At 32.6% G+C, this 21,049-nt stretch overlaps 2 protein-coding genes across 2 annotated transcripts; both read right to left on the bottom strand.

Moving 5' to 3' along the window:
• Positions 1-302: 302 nt before the first annotated feature.
• LOC110026563 lies at positions 303-1,046 on the bottom strand. Its single transcript, XM_020727542.1, has one exon. It carries the CDS (start codon positions 947-949, stop codon positions 449-451), a length of 501 nt encoding a protein of 166 aa, XP_020583201.1. The 5' UTR covers positions 950-1,046; the 3' UTR covers positions 303-448.
• Positions 1,047-14,770: 13,724 nt separating this feature from the next.
• On the bottom strand, positions 14,771-19,443 carry LOC110026568 (inactive receptor-like serine/threonine-protein kinase At2g40270). Its single transcript, XM_020727547.1, has 10 exons — positions 19,321-19,443; positions 19,092-19,238; positions 18,868-19,003; positions 18,237-18,308; positions 18,006-18,149; positions 17,800-17,913; positions 16,470-17,044; positions 16,203-16,393; positions 15,996-16,128; positions 14,771-15,663 (listed from the first exon to the last, which is right to left on the bottom strand). Exons 2-10 carry the CDS (start codon positions 19,186-19,188, stop codon positions 15,074-15,076), a joined length of 2,052 nt encoding a protein of 683 aa, XP_020583206.1. The 5' UTR covers positions 19,189-19,238; positions 19,321-19,443; the 3' UTR covers positions 14,771-15,073.
• Positions 19,444-21,049: the final 1,606 nt, after the last annotated feature.

Raw genomic sequence — 21,049 nt, 5'->3', positions numbered from 1 at the left:
ACCAATACATTTCGTGGTTCCGCGCTCATTTCTTTTGATGTTATTCCGACACTGAGATAAACCTCCAATCCCTCCCGAATAACCTCAATACACATGCAAAACTGCGTACTCCGTACGTAAATATTTGTCCAAATATTGATGAAAGATTAATATTGAGATTATAAATACGATGATTCATTACTTTAATGTAGAAAGCTTGTTATATTTTCATATTTGCCTGATTTTTTAATAGAAATAAAAAATTACAAATGCAAAAATATCATATTAAACTTTTACCATAATTTCCCTGCAGAAATCTTATAAGGAATTTCTCAAGGAAATCAATCTTCAATCCCTCAAAACCACAAATCAATAATCAACTGAAACCATGCATCAAAACGCTGACACAGAACCACAAACAACAAGCAGCAGCAACAAACTCAGCACAGCAACCATCTTCCCACCCTAACTAATGACCAAGAGGAACACAGTTTACCGGCTTAAAAGCCAACGGTGGAGCGGCATAAACCACCACCTCATATCCCTTCTCCTTCACCGCCTTCTTCCTCTCCCCAACTCCAGCACCAGCAATCCCGAAATTGATGTTGGTAAGCAAATTACAAGCACTGTCAGGTGAATCCAGCAGATGAATACTGCAACCACTAATCTCCTTCTTCCTAACACCTTCTGTTCCATCCATTTCTGGAATTGGAGCATAGTAATATCCATTCTTATCAGCTTCAAAGGATTTATAGAACCAAATTCTCTTCTTGTAATCCTTGCAAGCAATGCCAACCTTAGCTGAAGCCAGGGACTTGGCACCTTCAAGTGACCAAGAACCAATGTGCTCGCAGCTTTGGCAGTATACCTTGCCTTCTATGACTGTAAATTCTTTGAGATGTTTGGATGCTTCATAAGCGGATGAGAGAAGGGGGAGAAACAGGATGACGAGGAGGCTTTGTATTGCCATGTTTTGAGTTCTGTTTTTGTTGTGGAGGATAATGGAGACTGGAGATATTATATATGTGTGAAATGCTGAGGAATTGTTGGTAGAAAGTAGTGGGCTTCCTCTAACAAAAGGACAGCTTTAAATTGAAGACTGGATTGGGCGTGGATGTCATTATCTGGACTTGAGGAAACGTGTGGGTTGGTAGGAAGAGTATGATATAGTTATTTATTTGTTTGTTATTTGTTGTAAGATTTAGGCTCTCCAATCTTCTAGATTTCAATGACAAAATATATAAAATGAATATGTATGTATTAGCAAACTGTGAGTTGGGCCTCAGCTGGTACTATATTTATGGATTTTAGTAAATATTTTAAAAATGTAAGTCCCTAAAATAAATAAAAGAAATTTTACATAAGAAATTTTGTGAAGTATATTGCAAACTGGACAAATGTTATTGGTTGATAATTATCCAAGAGCTTGGAGATTTAACACAAATCTCTAAATTGATAGGTGATTACTTGAATGAGTTGTGAGAAGACTTTGTAAGTTGTGGTTTCAACAAGTAGAGTTTAGATGTGACAATAAGAAAGTTTGTATTGTAAATATGGGAAGAGTTGTGTGGCAGTATGTAAACAAGAAATGAAATTGGGGTGTTAGATTTGTATATGTGTAAGTATTGAGTGGTAAATTTTTCATTAAATTTTGTATTGTACAAGTGATATGATTTTGTAGTATATCATTTATTTAAACAAGATTAATGTAAATGAGCCATCTCGTTGTGATTTTTGAGCTGGAAAGGATTTGAATTGCTCAATTTGAGACAACTCATTTCCACTCTAGCCAATCGATATCAAGCCGATTCCAGCTAGATTTAAATTTTGATCTTTTATAGCCCTATTTAGGTTTAATTATGGAAGTTGTGCTTACATATGTAAATAAGTGTCAATTGTGTGGTTTGTATGTAAGTCAATTACTATCAAGTCATTTTGATTTTTGAGTTGGAGCGGATTTATGTCGCCCAATTTGAGATAGCTCTTTTTTATTTTAACCGGTCGATATCAAGCCGATCTCGACACAAATTAAAAGTTGATCGTTTATAGCTTTAGGTTTAAACATGCAAGTTGTGGTTACATATGTAAATATTTATGAGTTGTGTGGTATGTATGTAACTCACTTAGCTATCAGGTTTATCTGAAAATATACAAGTTCATATGTTTTAGACAAACAAGAATTCAGTGATATGTAAGCTAATGCCCTTTTGTAAATGGTACCCACCGATCAATTTTTGTGTTTGATATACTTGCAATGTTGCATCTATATAGGGTTTGCTTTTTCATTTTCAAATAATATACAACTCAATTTACTAATCCTAAAACGTAATTGAGTATGTGATACTGACCAAGTGCTGCGAAACACCAACGACAGACACAAATATACGTGTCGTCCAAGTAGTATATGAAATAGAGTCTGTGTATCAATCCCATGAGAAATGAGTGAACTCCCAAAGTTTGAATAAATTCTAGCCTACTCGTATTGAGTCTAACCTGAAGGTTCAAATGTTGGTGACTTTTGAATGTATCTAAACCTAATTTTTTCAAAGAGGAAAAATTGTATTTTAAATGTGTGAGAGTACCTCTCCTGGTTTGGATTCTAAGAGTCTAGAGTTAATAAAATGACAAATCTATATTGAAAATCACAAACAAATCTCTTTCTCAGCCCCTCCCTGTGACATTAAGAAAGTTTAGATATAAAAAAAAATTAATTTCTTAAATCAAGTGAAAATCTAAGGATTCAGTATTTTCTAACGAGATTGCACTAACCTAAGAGCAATATTTCTATTCTCTTAAATTAATGAGGTTTAACCTAGTTGTTCCACTAAGTATTCTTTCAATACTCAAAGATCACAATAGGTTTTAACAACTCATTTGGTTAGGTTGAATGCAAATAAAACTTGAAAGTTTAGAACTTCACCATAATAAAATTTCACACAGTCAGATGCAAATAATTAAACCCTAAAACTTTTACTCACCAAATTAAAGTAGAAAAGAGAATTAATGATTAATCATATTTTAAAACAATAGGTAACACATTTTATTACTCAAAGTAAACATAGTATACTAGTTTAAAAATAAAATCAGGAAATATTACACTTGATTTGCAATTTCTATCTCTACACCTTTTTCTAGTTTACTTATGAGCACTTGTTTTGGACAATCCTCCCGAATAGTTCCGGGCAGAACTCTCACACTCACCCTCGCAAGCCTTCTACTCTCCTTTATAAAATTTTACTCACATTCACGAATAAGATAGAACCCTTGACACAGCTAGCGAGCAACCCTGTTATCCTTCTTGACCCCTATATGTCCAAAGATTGCCACATATATGTCAATGGATCACCACACAAGAGGAAACTGCTAGTACTTCCTTGTCGACACAGAGATTCTATCAAGGTGGCACAAAGGAGTTTGTCATCCTATACATCTCTAGATGTAGTCTTCAAAGGTGGTGTTAGGTTTCTCCAAAAGCAACACTAGCATTTCTCCCTCACGGTTGAACTTGCATGTGAGTCAGTGTATATACTCCGGTAAGTGGCTTAGTTATGCCTCTACATTAAGGCACCTAGCATTTGGTGTGGCACCTCAGTGCCATTATTACAGTGCCTTTGCACCAAGCTCTCAGCATGCATGACATGCACTTAAAGGCAATAAGAGGAAGTATGAGGCACATAGGTGAAAACATAGTAGCACCTTGGTGCTGCTTGCTTTGAATGTGGGTGTTGGGAGATGCATATGTGCTAATTAGGTGGGACATATGTGTCCATGGCATGGAGTTGAGCCACCTATATGTGTTAGCTTAATGAATCATTAAATATATGTATCCTATAATTACACACGAAAAATATTTGAAAAAGCATAATTAGTTTACAAATAAAAAATCTAGAATAATATCAACAAAATAGTATAGATTTCACACACATCAACATGACGTTAACTATGCTTAAATTCATTTATCAAATTTATATGTCACTAAAATGAATGTTTACACTATAAGATTATGAATGTAGTAGAAAATGACTGAGGAGTTCTTGAACAGTGTTGAGTCTTTCATGCAAGCACTATCTCAGCTTTTGACTTACCTATTTGAGGGTATGTTTTAATGCCATGCTTGAAATAAAAGATTCAAGAATAGTTAATGCCTGACAAAGTTAGATATGATTTATATTGTTGGGGAATTATTCGTTTAAACTTCATGTGGTGAGGTTGAACCTGACATTTTTTCTTTTTCAACTAGTTATGATCCTTCAAATGTGTTTAATGCAAGTAGGTTTATAAAAAATGTTCTTTGATGAAACAATATCTCATTATGCAAGCAAAGTGGAGGAAGATCCATAAAACAAAAAAAAAAACACTGATATTTTATAAATTATTGAATGCGACAGAAAGAGCACTATTAGATGGTTACACATTCCATTCTAAATTAATTGTGGCTCTTAGAATGTTTATAATTACATCATAATTTAATATGCCCTAAGAATGTTTTAATCAGGACACAGAAATACTAAAAGAGACAAATTCATAGAAAAATTTAGTAACACGGGACTTATGCTTAGTGAAAAAACTAATCTCCAAATTAGGTTTGAAATCAAAGCATACATATTTTTTTATCAATAAATGCATTTCATTCAATAAGGTTGATGTAACAGAGACTTAATGCAATTTTTTTGAGGTTCAAAGATTCATACCTCAAAATAAATGAAGAGAAAGAAGAAAGTTTCATATAAGCATCTCTTTTATTTGCCAGTTATTATCAATCTTCAAAGACTACTTATTTCTATTCGTACTACTCTACATATAAGATGATATCATAACATATTAGATGAATTTAGTTTAAATAGTTATATGAAAGATGGAGAAATATAGAAAAAAAAATTGTATCCTGAATTTGCTATCGAATCACATAATTTTAGGTTTAAATTGTGTGCCATTATACAATTAGACTGTCTAGCCTTACTAATGTTGGCTTGTGATAGCTACTATGTATAATCTTCCAGAGATGTTTATGACCACTCCCTTTATGTTTCTGATAGTGATTATTCTATTTCCCAATAGTTAAAATGATAGAATTGATGTACATTTACAATTATTGGTAGATGAGATATAAAGTCTCTAGAAGAGAAGTGTCATTAACCTTTTTTGAAAAAAAAATTCAAATGAAAGCAACTTAATGTGGGAAATAAGATTTTATGGCGAATAGAACATTATCAAGATTAAGCACCGTGGGAAAGTTACCTTGATCATATTGCATAGATTTATTAAAGTTGTTTATTTCTCAACATAAAAAAAAAAAATTATAATTTTACCGTCATCATATGTTATTACCTACTAGTTATCCTTTTAGGTGAAATAAAAATGTATTTGGAAAAAATAGAGTTGAGAAAATCAAAACCATCACCAAGATTAACTGGGATGAATTATTTTAGATTGTTGGTGCAATTTCAAATATTTCTGATTGTCTTGAGCTATCTCCATAGCATCTCTATAATTTTTATGTTAATCTTAACTGGATAAACGAATTCATTTGTTGGCATCTACCTTACTATATGACTAATTTGATTAGGTATAATCTTGATTGCATGCACATAAATATTTTTTTGATAATATTTTTGACGCCTTGATGGATGTTAATGGATAAAACTAAGTATAACATTGATGTCAGAATGGACTTAAAGAATCTTTGTAGAATAATGACGTTAAGGAATTAAGAAACTATTGCTGATAAATTTATTAAACCAAATACAAAATATTATCCTACTTTTGGTTCAAAAAAAATAATTTGTGAGTGGATACACATTAAAATTTTCGAGTAACTATGCTTCAAATTTAAGCTACTATATTGACTTGGGAGCACAAAATATATTTGGAATAAAAAGCCATAACATAATTTTTTGCAAAATTTGTTTTTAACTGCTTTTAATTGTTTATCAAGTGAAAAAATACTTGATCAATTTATTAAAATTACTGTATTATTTAAGGATTTATGTTTAGCTTGTTTAAAAATTGATGCATCGTGGTAATTAGAAACAATAATTCTAATAGTATTGTGTAAGCTCGAAAGAATATTTTCACCTAATGTTTTACTTGTCGACACTATTTTGGGTTGAGGAGTTGCTCTTTGGAAGCTGTCGGTCGCCGGATCAAAATCCCATCACCCACTTTGGAAAAGCATTTAATTCACACACACACACACACACAAATATATATATATATATATATATGTGTGCTTCAGAAGGACGTTTTGATTTACATATATATTTAGTTTTAGAAAATTATAAAATCAAACTGATCCCATATTTTTCATAGTTTAAATGAAAGATCACTATACCTCAAACCCTGAATTTATCCCGAAAGATAAACACAAAACTTGAGGGTGAGGCTCGATCAAATAAACAAAGAAATATATGACATGCGTTTGGTCTGCGAAAACTATTTTATTTGCCGACAAGTTCCACTATTTAATATGAAGAATTAAATAGGGTTTATATTAAGTTGGATTCGGAAAAGCTTCCTATAAGGGCAAGCCCCTATAGTTAATTACATCTTAGATAACCGAAGTCACTTAAGAAAATTCTCGATAAAAATCAGAGAATATTATCTTTAAAGAGGTCAAAAGAATATGAAATTTCAACGAGATCAGACAAAAAAGGGTGAAAGGGGAAGGACTCAAATTTGGAACATTTATTATAAAATCCAAAGGAGGAAGAAATATGAGATGTCATAGATCTGGAGGAGAACCTCAGTGACTTCCTATTCTATCATATGGTTTGGTTTCAATTTTGGGGAGAAATTATTTAAATGTTTCATCCTGCAAATTTTATATATTTAGGGCTTACATTCATGTGAAATGATCACACAAATAACCTGAAAGATGTGAGGATTTAGGTCGTGACGAACGGCAACTTCGAAATCCTAAGACGAGTTAGGACTTATATTGTACAACAAAGTTATACAAATGGCTAAAGATAAGTTGAGGATTTATGTTGCATAAACAAACCACCTCGAAGTCCTATGACTTGTTGTTTAATTCTAAGAGAACATATGATGTTGTAGATTCTCTTGTTATTATAGATAATTGTCATAGAATGTTGCCCACAGGAAAGCTCCAAGCTCCTCGCCATGACGAGTTTAAGTTTTTTAATGTGTCAAGTTATAATGTCAAATCAGATGTTCCTATGGTTATGGTTCTTTCAATATTATGGGGCATGTTAAAGTTGATTACAACGACATCGATTAGGATCCTACGGTTCCCTCATTCCGGAACCATTATTTTCTATCGGATTCGCTTAGTCTAAATGAATTTACTAAACTCAACTTAATGAGTTTCATACTTTCATTTAGACCATGGGAAATCTCATTAGCAACCACAGATTACCTCCTCTGAGGGATTCCCGATCATCCGATATAGACGCCTTAATTTAGTTGTAATTGTTATTTTGTGATATTTGTGATTAAATTTTGAGTTGTCTTATATTTTGAATGTTGTGGCGGTGAATTTATCTTGGTTGATTTTAGTTTTGGTTTTGATTTTGATTTTGTGGCTATCCTAATAGTTTTAATTCTCATGCAGGGTAGCATCGTTGTTTAACACACAAGCTTGAAACATGAAGTACAGAAATGTAAATACATTAATTTAAAAATGTACCTGTTGATTCTTCTCGTTCCACCGCCTGAAAGGTTAGTATTCGCAAAACATGTATATAATTTTGTAGGTAATTTAAATTGCATGAGTGGAAGAAGGTTTAGATACCAAACCCCAAGTTATAACTTTATTGAATCTCAGAAGATCCTAGTAGATAATTTTAGAACAAAATACGACAAGTCCAATTTGCCCTTTAGAATGTCCAATAGATTTCAGAATGCTCGAGGCATGTCCCCGAGCCATTTTGAAGATCTCTTGAAAATTTTTCAAGTTCATTTTTAAACTTATCATATTGTTCTATTAATCATCTGAGATCGAAGTGTGACTACCTCGTTGCTTAGTGAAACCTGATGATTTAATTATCTTGAGGATAGGATACTCGATTAATTAATTGATGTTTCGTTTAAGAGTTATGTAAGTGGGTGCTCCTAAGCCAAGTTTAAGTCATTTAAGATTACGGTGCCCACACTTAAGGTTAGGCTTGTAGTGTTTAAATGTGTTAATCACAAATCCTGCTATCTTCCAAATCCGATCAATTGAATTTAGACATTGAGCCTAGGTCACTACCAAACCTTTAATAATTATGATAGGTGGAATGGTGATTACCAAGATTTTGATTTAAGTGATATATATTCTTATCAAATTGTCAAATCATCCTCAACTTTGGGCTTAAGAAAAAGTAAATTATCATCTTTCCAGCTTAATCCCAATCACTTAAGAATCATTTGATCTTAATTGACTTCCAAGTTATGAAGATTAAGATGATTATGATTTTGTTGATGTTGTGAAAGAGTGATGAATGGGTTTCTACCTTTTAAGCCCATTGTATTTTAATCATCAAACATGTTTATTAGGATCAAAATTACCCATTTTACCTTGGTTAATCCTAAATTTTGATTAAGACACTAAAATCTAGAATGACTATTTTGCACTTGGGGCACTTCACCTCATAATTCATTAAACACAACTCAAATGACTTTGAGGGTTTAGAGTGTCATATCCATGAAGTAATTACAATATTAGAGGAGTAATTACAATATGTAATTACAATATTAGAGGAGAATATATGAACTTCTCAAATTTCAATTTAATTTAAATATTTATTTAAACTCAGAAAATAAGATTCTTTATAAATTGATTTACTTAATTTTCCAAAATAAAGTTTTTATTTATGAGAAAATTATTAGAGGTTTCCCTAGGTCAGAGAAATATATAGCCAAAATTTAATGATTTCTTGAATTAAATTATTATAATTATTTTAATGGGAAAATAATAAAAATTCATTTTCAAGCTTTTAAAATTTATTTTAATTTTGGAAAACTTAGGAAAAATATTTTAATGAGTCCCAAGTGATCAGAAAACCATTAGACACATTTTGAAATATTTGATATTTTTGGGATTTTTAATTATTTTTAAATTCAAAATAAAGCTAAAAAATTAAGTATTTCTATAAAAATAATTTTTATTTTTCCCAAGTGTCTCTGATCACAAGAAACTCAGAAAACTATTTTTTATAATTTTCCCAAATGTATTTAATTTAATATAATTATTTTTGTACAAAAATATAAGGTTCTTTAGAAAATCAACTTTAATACTTTAACTTAATCAAATAATTTTCAAATTTTTACAGTGGATAAACATGATTTTTATGAACAATGTGGGATTGACTTTGTCAATTTCGGATAAATATATAATTTACATAAATTAACACAAGATATTTACATTTAATTAAGTATAAAAATTTACAAGATAATTCAATATATCATGATATTTTTCCTATTCTCTAACCATAGGAAACCTACTAAAATTACTCCCATAAATTTTCAAAAGATATTTTGAATTATATAATTAAAATAAGCCAAAATGACCACCGTAGCTTGAAAATTAGGGCTAGAGCATAGAGATGACCTCTGGCTTGGAATAATCAAAGGATTTAGCCTCTGTCATAAGGAATAAACCCTCAAAATTTCAAGCCATTGTGAGCAATTTTCAATCATAATGAATTAAAATACTCTAGAGGGTATTTAATTCATTAAAAATCAGGGAATAAGAAAGTAATTTTTATTTTTAATTTACATTATTCTCCTCTATTCACTGAGCAAGTGGATATTTTTCTTTTATTTTATGATTTTTATAGAGAAAGATATGAATTTTTGAAGTTTAGGCATGTCCGCTCCGAAGTCTCTAAGCGGCGCTCCACCATTTGACTCCGCCAGCCACATAACAGCCTCGTCAGCCCGCCTTTTCGCACCGAGAGTTGGTTGGGCCTGATCTCCTCCGTTGATGAAATAAATGCCCGATCGGATGACTCTCCATTATCGTCCCCAAGTGACCTAACCCGTAAGTCGTTCACACTAAAACCTTAGGATCTTCACCTAGACTCAACCAAATTGTATGGGGTTTATTTCTAAACCTTCATCTACTCGAGATGAACATATCTATATGGTTAATCTTAATCAAGTATGAAATCAAGCCAATGGAGAATCAAAATAAGCTCAGGCTAGGGTTGGAGCTCAATACATTTGTTCGAGAGGGGAGGCCTCAATCAAATGGTTGTGGGAGGTTCCCACCACCGGCAACGAACGAACCTCCATATGAAGCCTTGTGCTCTGGTGAATTGTCTAGATATGATTTCGATCAAGGTGGAATTCAGGTGTTGGTCTAGAGCTAGGTTAGAGGCTATTTGAGAGAGGGCTTTCGTGGGATGGGGAATCAATTCCTACATATAATGAAGCAAATAATAAAAACAAGATTATTTATGAACTTCATAAATTCATGATCAGAATAATGGGGTTATGAATCTATACTTGATAGATATTGCTTGGGGTCCCCTACGCATCATGAAATCATAACTAATTTATGATGCAAATGACTGTAGATTTCATACAAGTTATTAGTCCGAAGGAAACAAAAATACTAATAACTCTAATGTTTATGTTAAAATGAATAATAAATTTGATGACAACATAGGTTATTATGAAATTCTCAAAGAGTAATCCAATTACAATATAATAGCTCTATTGAGAGAAATGTATTATTGTTCAATTGTAATTGGTTTGATCATGTTCCTAATTATGAAACAAGAGTAAATAAGTCGTATAATATCGTTGAAATTAAAATAAATAGATTATATACTAAAATTAATTCTTTCATTCTAGTAAAACAAGCCAGTGAGGCATATTATTTTTGATATCCCCATTGAGTAAGAGATAAAATAGATTGGGTTGTTTCCATCAAGAGTAAATTCAGAGCTACAATAGATATTCAAAATAATATTGAACCCACTCATCATGAAAGAGAAATGTTAGATTTTTTTCATTCCAGTTGATTCCATTCATGAAGGGAAAATTTTAAAGGATGTCTGTGGTGCAAGTGAAAAAATTACTCTTAATGAGTAAAAATCTGGTGATAGTTTATATGAAGAATTCTAAGTTCATCCTTTAGTCACACATCTAATAATGCAAAATAAGATGTGTACATTATTTAACTTCTTTTATTAACAATTTTTCTATTTACTATTTAATCTTCTATTTACAATTTCCTCTTCTATTTATTGTTTAAAACTTTATTTTCAGTAGTGATAGTTAGTGGATTGTACTTGATATTTGATCGTACTTTTATTTACAATTATTATTTATGTTTTAAATAATGATGATTTATAGATTGCACTTTATATTTTGATCATACTTTTATTCACTGTTATTACTTATGTTTTCTATTAGATAATTTATAAATTGCTCTTTACGTTTTGATTTTACTTTTATTTTTTATTCTTACTTTTGTTTTAAGTTGTGATTGTTTATAAATTACACTTTACATTTTGTTTGTACTTCTATTTAATATTTTTATTTCTTCAGGTATCTTAATTTTTGTGATCTACACTAATTAATTCTTTTTTCTTAGTGCACATGGCTTCGGGAGGTAGTGATGAAGTCCCTCCTTGCGGGGCATTCCTTCATAGTTTTAGTAGAAAGAATAGTATAGCTTCATGATGATGTAGAATATAGACAAGCACTACTATCTCAATGAATGCCACAACTTTTATTTCGTCTGCTCCCTCTGCACATGCCTTCAACCCGACGCCATCACCACCGAACCACATCCGGTCTCCTCCTACCATACCACCACCATCGCCTACATTCCATGAAGATGCATGTCCTACTTCTACAGATCAAAATGCACCAGGCAGCAGATGACACATATTTGACCTAGACCTCATTGGAATTATGTAAGTACTATTAGATTACAAAAAAAAAAAATTTATATTGTATATTTTTATTTATTAAATAAATAAAATGTTATTTTCTAATTTTATCAACCAACATATTCTGCTCATGCTATCAAGGACATGATTCAAAGCAAGTTTGATGCTTCGTAGTTATTTTGGATGGAGGTTTTGATTGAAGTACGACATAAGTGGTTTAGAGATTTTGAGATAAATCTTAAACAGTAATCTCAATTTATACAAATGTAACCATCTAGCATATTGTTATTCATTATGTAGAAGTAGTTCTTGTGGTAGCCTGAGCATCATGCACATATTAGGAGGTGTGTGTGAAATGTTTACTGAGGCACGCAATATGGGTCAATGCCTTCTGTAGCTCGAGAAGGGCATGTGCAACCAATTACGTAATGCCTGGGATAATCTTAACTATGTCAACAAGAGTCATCAGGTGAAATAGAACTAAGCCTCTGATTATGAGGGTATGGGCGCTTGCACACTAGAGAGGCTCTCCCACATATAGTGTATTAGAGGATGATAGTAAGCGTTATTTTTTGTGTTAAACTTAGTGGCAAATAATTATTTAAAAATATTTTTTCTTACCTTAACAGACACTATAGATATGATGAGAGCCCATTGTCACTATGCTACTTTCTTGTACCCATCAACATTAGTCATATCATCAGTGGACTAACACTAGATCTCAGACATCACATCTAAACGACTAATAGTAATTTGTTTATCATTTTAATTATTTTACAAATTTATTTTTATCTCTAACTATTCTTCGCATTTTTTTTTGTAGGACGAACACTAGAGATTGAAATAGGTTTAGAGCCAGCATTTAGGAGGAATTCCTATCTATGGTAGTGACTAGTTAGACAATAAGCTTTGAAGATAAATTATTGGGGTAAGAAGAAAGGAAGGATTTATGGCTCGGGGTCACAACGACATGCGTAAGACGCACATCATGCATTTTTTTGAGCAGAACTCAACATCTAACAAGGACGAAGAAGTTCATGAGCAGGTTTCGACAATCACTTCAGATATAAAGACTAGAGTAGTCCCTCAACTCGCTTAGATGGAGTCAAGAATGAAGATTGATTTGGAGGCAGTGCGGAGTGAGGCATGTCAGGAGGGAAGCATCCTATGGAGGTGGAGGCGAAGGAGGACGAGGTTGAAGAGATTGATGATAATTATGATTGTTTCTATTTCTTAGAAATATAAGTACTAGCAATATATTGGTTACATACATATTATTTTATTTTCCTTTATTTAATACATTATGATTGCATTTATTTTTAATTTGTGAGTGTCTTCCTATCGTTCTAGTTTGCTATCTATGTGGATAGATAATTTAGATTGTGTGTTGTATATTTCATATATTTTTGTGATGCAATTTTAAATGTGAAAATTCAAATAAAATGAAGGAGGTTTTTTTTTTTTTTTTTCAGATACAATTTTTCAATGACCAACCGACTATTTTCCAATGTGCTATCAAAATCCAAAAATGCTCGTCGAATTTTCAACTAACGACAAACTGATGAGTATCCATCAGTTTCTCATAAGGGATGAATCGAAGCGTACGTCTCCGTCAAAAATCATAACGACCGGTAATAGACCGTTAGAATGTCATAAAAACAACGCATTGAAAAGCTGTCAGAAATTGACTTTCTGACTATCATAAAACTGGCAACCCTTTAACCGTTGGATACTCACTTTTTTTAGGAACTGACGGAAATGCCATTATTTTCGACCAGTTGAGGCCACCATAAATCAGCAAAGTTCTGTAGTGGCACAATTCATCATGATTCTATGAGTTTAATAAATGTTTCAATCACTCTTAAGATGAGAGATCCTTAATTGATGTTATCAATTCTTAAGCAATCTATTAGTTGTTTTGAGTTTTAAGAGTTTTTATGTTATAGATGTAGTTTTGACAAAGATACCTATTGAGAAGACTCACGTGATTGAGGACTCTGACATATCTTGTTTGAGTAAGTTTTAATATGCCAATGACACGCTCAAAAAAAACCAAGAAAGCTGACAATAATGACAAAGGAAATCGTTTTCCCACATGTTAGGAAATAAAGAGAGAATTTTCTTCAACAAAAAAAAAAAAAAAAAAAAAAAAAAAATTTCATTTAAGAAAAAAGTTAAATATTTAAGTTACTTCTAACATCTTTAAATCTTTGTATTTGCTTATACAATACTTAAACCCTTGAATCACATCTAACATCCAATACTAACCACCTATAATACTATTCTTTCTGGCAAGTATTCAAGCTAAGTCGTTGTCTATATATAAATTAAGGTTGTTTTATAATAAAATGACTAATAAAATTAGTAACTAAGAAACATATAATAAGAAATCACTCGATATATATATATATAAAGCCGACTTACAAGCTAACGAGTTAAATTAGGACTAATTTTAACTGACTTGTTAGCTCATTCAGTTCAATTCAGAAGCCACTTATCGAGCCAAGCTCGAGCTGGCTCACGAACCAGCTTGACTCACACCCTTGGAAGGCCTGAACCCACATACAAATGAAAAGCAAAATTAATTTTACATGAATGAATTTGAACCCAAAGTAATTCATTAATTCTGTACAATATTTTTTCTCACAAACTCAATTCCCTATGTTTGATTCGAAGGCACCAATCATTGGCGACGTTTCAACTTCCAACCAATCAATCGCTTTCGATTGGCAGGCCATTTTTATTTTAAATATATTGATACTTGAAGGCGACTTTCTACTTTCAATGATATAAACTGCAACACGTTGACTCATTACGAATTGAAATTAAAATTGTAAGGAGGTGATAAAATTACAAAAAATGATGACAGTATGTAGACAATAAGAGTAGTTGATGGAAGTCTGGAGATAAATTAATGAAAAATAGATACAAATAGTTTGAAATAATATTTCAACCAAAACCATTAATGAAATCTCCTCCATTGCACAAACCATTCAATCACCTCTCCAAAAACAAAAAAAAACAATAATCCCATCCTCAACATTCTGCAAAAACAGAGCAGTAAATGAATGATGATACTGCAATGAGCCTGCACACCACTTTCTCTGTACAATCTCCATTCATTCCCACAAATCAAATGAATTGAAATACAAAAAGAAATAATCAAAATAATTCATGCGTTAACAAATCAAAACAAAAGAACACATTTTTCTATTCACAATTTCAGTTGCTTCAAATCAAGCAGACTAACTCGAAATGATCTCAAGCTCAGCCCACCACAGAGGAGATAGTTTCGGAGACACGGCCTCTGGTGTCATTGAAGTCATCACCCTCAACCGCGCAACTACATCCGCCATTGTTGGCCTCTCCTTTGGCACATGATTTATACAAAGCCGAATGACATCACAGAACGCAATTATATCTGCTTCTCTCACTAATTGCAGAGTAGGATCAACTATGCCGTTAAGTGGTCTCTTTCCAGTTAAGTATGATGAAGCCCACAGCACAAGCAGGCCATCATCTTTTGAAAATGGAAGTCTTCCAGATATGAGCTCCAATAGCAGTATGCCAAACTTGTAGACAATATCTTCCTGATTTGATAATGGTGGCTCGAAGTTATCCAGAACTTCGTAAGATAAACCAGTTTCATTTTCGTCGTTCCAGAATGAAAGATCTGAAATTTTTGCGGCTTGGTCTTCTGTTAAGTAAACGGTGGAGGAGTTCAGGTTTCTGAGAATCATAGGAGGGTTGAGCTTGTGCATGTGCTCGAGGCAATATGCAATTCCCATAGCGACGCGTAATCGAGCGGTCCAGTCTAGAGGTTCAGCTTCTTTTACTGTTTGATTTCAATAAGACAATGTTTAGGGGCATTTACAAATGTACAACCCAATTCTTAATATATTTACAAATCTAACACAGACTTTGCTTTTTTCACATTCATACCACTCAAATCTTTCATAACACATCAAAAGTGCCACTATTTTAACTTTTAAAAGTGAAATACACATTTTGATGCATCAGGTAAGGCCGTATAAATATATGTATGTACCAATTGAAGTTTACGTGTTAGATATGTAAATACACAAAAACTGAGTGGTATCTATGTAAATCTTCCAACAAATTAATGACAAAGTAATTATAGAGCCGAAAAAGAAGAGAGGTGCTTACTATGTAAATGCTCAAAAAGTGTCCCATTTGGAGAATATTCGAAAACCAACATTCGAGTGAAAGGTTCTTCTTCCTTGCAATATCCAATAAGATTCATAAAGTTCTTGTGGTTCACTCTGGACAGGACTGAGATCTGAAATCAAAACCTTAACGGTTGAAAAGCAAACTTCAAATATGAAACATATATTTATATCAATTTTAACATACCTTTTCCCTGAACAGAACCTCAGATTGATCGGACCAATCTTTTGCTGATTTGATCAAGCTTGAAGTAACAGCTATTTCAACTCCACTTGATAGTGTCCCTTTGTAAAATGAGCAACCAGTTAAAGTATCAATGATGTTGCTGAAATCCTCACAAGCTGTTTCGAGTTCTGATCGATTAAGGGATGGCACACCTGCCATTGAAACTTCACATGAGACATGGATGTGGAAATTGATTAGCATGTCCTGAATACTGATACTAAAACAAACCTGTAACTAATGCTTTCTGCAACTGGCCACTTAAACCTGTTTTCCAAGGCATCACAGAACCAACTTTGGCTTTCCGGGAGCATAGATAGTATATTAAAAATGAAGCAGAAAGTAAAAATACTCCAGCTCCAACTGATGCATAGATCTCCCAGCGTGTCTTCTTCTGTTTCTCAGCAGATTTTGCTGGTACTGATTCAGAATTATAATTCTTTGTTGATGTATGAACAGATTGGGTTGGTGCAGGAGCTGATGATGATTGGGGTTTGTCCAGTGATGGAGGTGGAGATGGTGAAACAATAGGTGAATGAGATTGAACAGCAGGAGATAATAATGGAGATTGAGATCTCAGTAGTGAAATTGTAGGAGAAGGTGATGGAGAATAATTTGGTGATGGAGATGGAGATTGAGATGGAGATTGAAATGGAAGTGGAGATGGAGATGGAGAATGAATCGGAGATGGTGATGGAGCAATTTCCGCATCTCTGGCATGACGCCGCCTTTCATGTAAAGGGTGTTTGCTTCTGTGTGTAATGTTTTCTTGCAGAAGTCTTCTTATAGCAGCGCTTTTGAAGTTCCTGACATAGATCGGATCCCCAGGTTATTCTCTCTTTTTATAGCAACCATTATTGCCATTTATTTTTCTAAATTTATAACTTAATGGTATTCAAAACAAGTGAAAACATTTTGAGAGAATTTAGAGTTAAGGGTCCCTAATGAAGCTAAGATGAACAAAAATTAACAAATCTATGTTCTTTTGCTATTTCTTTTACATGAAGTTCCAATTAATAGAAGTGAAGCAGTTTTTTAGAAAAGATTTCATGGGTCGACGGAAATTATTATCTACAAAAAGTTCTTCTTTACTAAAATAATGAAATTGAAACACCGCAAAACAAGCCGCCGTTACATCTGTTAAATATTATAAAATAGGGAAATTTAGATACATACCGCACAATCTTATGTATTATTTACATATGTAAACCTAAAGTTTGATATATACAAGGATAAAATATCATGATTTCAATTTGCTAATTAAACTTTGTATAGCAGCACACTGGAATTATCAAGGTTGTTTCAGATAGCATTTTAGATGATACTGAAGTTCAAGGGAGGGCAATATAACTACAATAAGTAAAAAAATATAAACCTGGGACAGAAAACTCTGAGAAAAAATCATGAATGCAATTATTAAACAGTAAATATGAAACTGAGTGAATCAATTAAATTTACATAACATATTATAATAACATTATATATGTAAAAACTACATGAATAGACTTATAAGTATAATATATTTCTGTATATTGACATGGCGGAATGCATGCTTCCATACCTCCTAAGAGATCCCCGACTTGAACATAACATATCTTCATCAACTTGAAACTCAGAAAGTATATCGAGTTCTTTTAGTTCTTTTGGGATGGTGAACATATTGTTTCCAAGAACACTGAAACAAAATATGCATAAAATTACATAAAATGCTAGTATTAGAAGAAATAATCATGGGGAAAACAATAAAATGCCATAGTCTCTACTTACAGTACTTTTAGGGAACTAACTCTGAGAAGCACACGCGGTAAAAGTCTGCTGAAATTATTTTGCCCCAAGTCCAACACCTCCAGCTCACTCAATTCAGTAATTGCTTCAGGTATAGTCCCAGAAAATAAATTGTTGTGCAGAATGCTGATTAATCAAAAATAAAAAAAAAAAAAAAAATGAATACTAGCTTACGAACACGAGAATATCATTTATACATTAAGGAATGCTTACAGTGACTTTAAATTAACGAGTTTTCTGATCTCTGATGTGAGTCTTCCTTGAAGACAAAGATCTCTCAAAATTCTGCAACAGAAGGAAAAGAAACCATAAATTATTATCCAAAGAAGAAACATGTTAACAGAAATTTTAAATCTTTTAACTGATTTTAGCCAAAGCGGTACAAAAAGCGTGCTTAAGTGATTTTTCATTCATAACAGGATTAAAATATTACAACAATCCTCCCTGCTTATTCAATTATCTTCACCACAGACCAAACTCAAGAGTTTCTAGTTTATGCTGGAGTCTACACCACCAAAAAAAAAGTCATCACAGAACATTTCTCTTATGAAATCCTCATAATTTTCCAAAGAGACCGCGTCAAACATTCAAAATTTTGGACCTCTAGAATGGAAATTATCAGCAGAAAAAAATACACGTCAAAGCTTACAAGTTCATTCTTATTGCATTCATTTCACGCCAAAATTGCACCTTCTAAAAAACAATCATCAAATTCTCAATGTGATGAATATCTCATCATCATCATTAACCTCAATTTCATTACTATGCGTCGGAAAAAAGATTTATTTCGATTCATATAAAACTAAATATCAGAATACGGATCAGATGAATTAAAATTACTCACAGAGATAGAACTCTCCCATCTTCAGAGCAATCCACACCAAACCAGAAACAGTGATCAACACCCGGTCTTCCCCAGTTGGAAAGAGCTCCAAAAGGATCAAACTCCACCTCTTCTCTGAATCTCAACAAAGCCCTGCCTGCATCAGAAATCAAAACCGTAAAATCATAACCAAATCCCAAACCACAAATCCAAAAAGTTATAATTATAAAAAAAAAAAATCATACCTTCTTCTTCAAGAGAATCGCAAAGTGCGAGTATCTCGCAGGAGAAAACAAGCAACAGCACTAGCAAGGAGCTCCACCATATCCTCCTTCTCTCCATGCTGATCGGCTCTTTTTCCACCTTTCCGGCAATCAAAACCCTATATTTCCCTAATCCTCGTCGAAAAAGCACCTTTTTTTAAATCGAAAAAACTCATTTAAAATTAAAAAGGAGGAAAGGAGCGACTTTTACATCTCTAGTAAGCTTTCACGCGAAACGCGGACCCTTTCTGCCTGCCGCTCTCTCTCTCTCTCTCTTTCCTTCTTTTGTTGCAAAGAAGCCATTGGGCAGCTTCCGAGAAATAGAAGAGAGGGAACCGGGAGCAGGGGTGCAGAGGCTTGCTGGTGACCAGCTCGTTATATTTTGAGCTCAAAAATTGAATTTGTGTTGGACTCATTTGCTTAGAGAGCCGAATACGAGCTGTTCATGAACAAATAATCATGTTGACAACCTTAATCACATAGTCATAAGATGTTAAGAATTAGGGCAAGATTTAAAACATCATTTGAATCTAATTTAATAATATTTATTCTATTTTCTTAATTACTATTTTTAATTGATTATAAATCTTTGTAGCCTTGTAGCCAATTAAATTTTTTTATAAATACTACTCATCAGATATATATATATATATATAAATATATATATATATAATTTTTATATAAATAATTATATATTGGTAGTATTTCAAGTTAAAACGAGCCGAACACGAATAATACGAACAATTGGCTCGTTAACTTAGCGAACGAGCCGAGCACGAGCTTCTTAACGAGCCGAACACGAGCTGTTCTCGAACTACGAGCTGTTTTGACAGCGCTAGCCGGGAGGGTATAAAGAGCAAAGAGCCTTTTGTCGTTGGGTGGTACAAAAAGCAATCATTTTAAAAGGAAATGTTTATATAAAAACTTGATTAAGTTTTAATAACTAATTAAAATTTGTTCGAAATTTTTAAAAATATCTTTTTTTCATTGATATTGTATTTTTTTTGGATCAATTACTTGCACACCACCCGAGATTTAGTATTTACAAATCAATTACTGACTTCCATCCATTTTTCGAATTCTCACTCCATATTTATTCATTTTCAACAGGTTCTCAATGGTTTGAACATGACATTTATAAATATATTGATTCTATTATTTAAAAAATTCATATAGATGATTAATTTGTAAATGATTTATATAATATTTTCTTAATCCCAGCTGTCTTATAATGCTTCTATATTTCGGTATGTGGCAATCTCGGAATGCTTGCAGACATGAGAGGCACTACACACGGCATTTCAACAAGAAATCGACAGTTCTATTCCAATAGATTTTGGATCTGTGGCCTAATCGAATAAGATTAATAGAAGATCCAAAAAAAAAAAAACACAATCCATTCTCCTGGAGAAAAATGCTTATCTAAACCAAGCTAGCTCTCCTGCTAGCAACTTAACTGAACGGGTCATCAAAAGCAATTTTAAAAAAGAGTAGTTCATAAATATATTTACTTTTTTTTTATGGCAGGGCTAATTCAAATAAGCTACATTTGCTTAGCTGGATATATAAAATTCTATCGTTCAGCATCAATCTCGCGACATGTCAAGATCTCGAGATAAGTTTTTGAGCAAAAAATATTCAAACATTGATAAAAAAGTCATCAAAAAATCTGATTTCAGTAAACTTACATTCAAACTGACCGGTTTGACAAGAAGAACCTAATGTTATCAAAATTGGTCATATCCGAACCAAATCAAGCGCATATCAAACAATTAAACAGCTTTTGAAAGTTTTATGGACACATTTGGATGGTCAAACGAATGTCGATTCTGATGAGTCTATAGTCAAATCAAACGTCTTGAGAAGACGATTCCAACAAGCCCAAGATAACTCAATTATGATATCATTAAAGCACTCAAATGTTTATCAAATGTCATTCG

Source organism: Phalaenopsis equestris, unplaced genomic scaffold (assembly GCF_001263595.1).
Source record: "Phalaenopsis equestris unplaced genomic scaffold, ASM126359v1 Scaffold000378, whole genome shotgun sequence".
In the NCBI taxonomy this organism is placed as follows: domain Eukaryota; kingdom Viridiplantae; phylum Streptophyta; class Magnoliopsida; order Asparagales; family Orchidaceae; genus Phalaenopsis; species Phalaenopsis equestris.
The sequence above is the reverse complement of the archived record's forward strand: the minus strand, read 5'-3'. Positions and strand labels throughout refer to the sequence as shown.

Coding starts and splice junctions, on each gene's coding strand:
- LOC110026563 (XM_020727542.1), bottom strand. CDS start 949: ATGGCAATACAAAGCCTCCTCGTCATCCTGTTTCTCCCCCTTCTCTCA.
- LOC110026568 (XM_020727547.1), bottom strand. CDS start 19,188: ATGGAGAGAAGGAGGATATGGTGGAGCTCCTTGCTAGTGCTGTTGCTT. Junction 19,004..19,091: donor CGATTCTCTTGAAGAAGAAG/GTATGATTTTTT, acceptor TTTCTGATGCAG/GCAGGGCTTTGTTGAGATTC. Junction 17,914..18,005: donor GTTAGTTCCCTAAAAGTACT/GTAAGTAGAGAC, acceptor ATTTTGTTTCAG/TGTTCTTGGAAACAATATGT.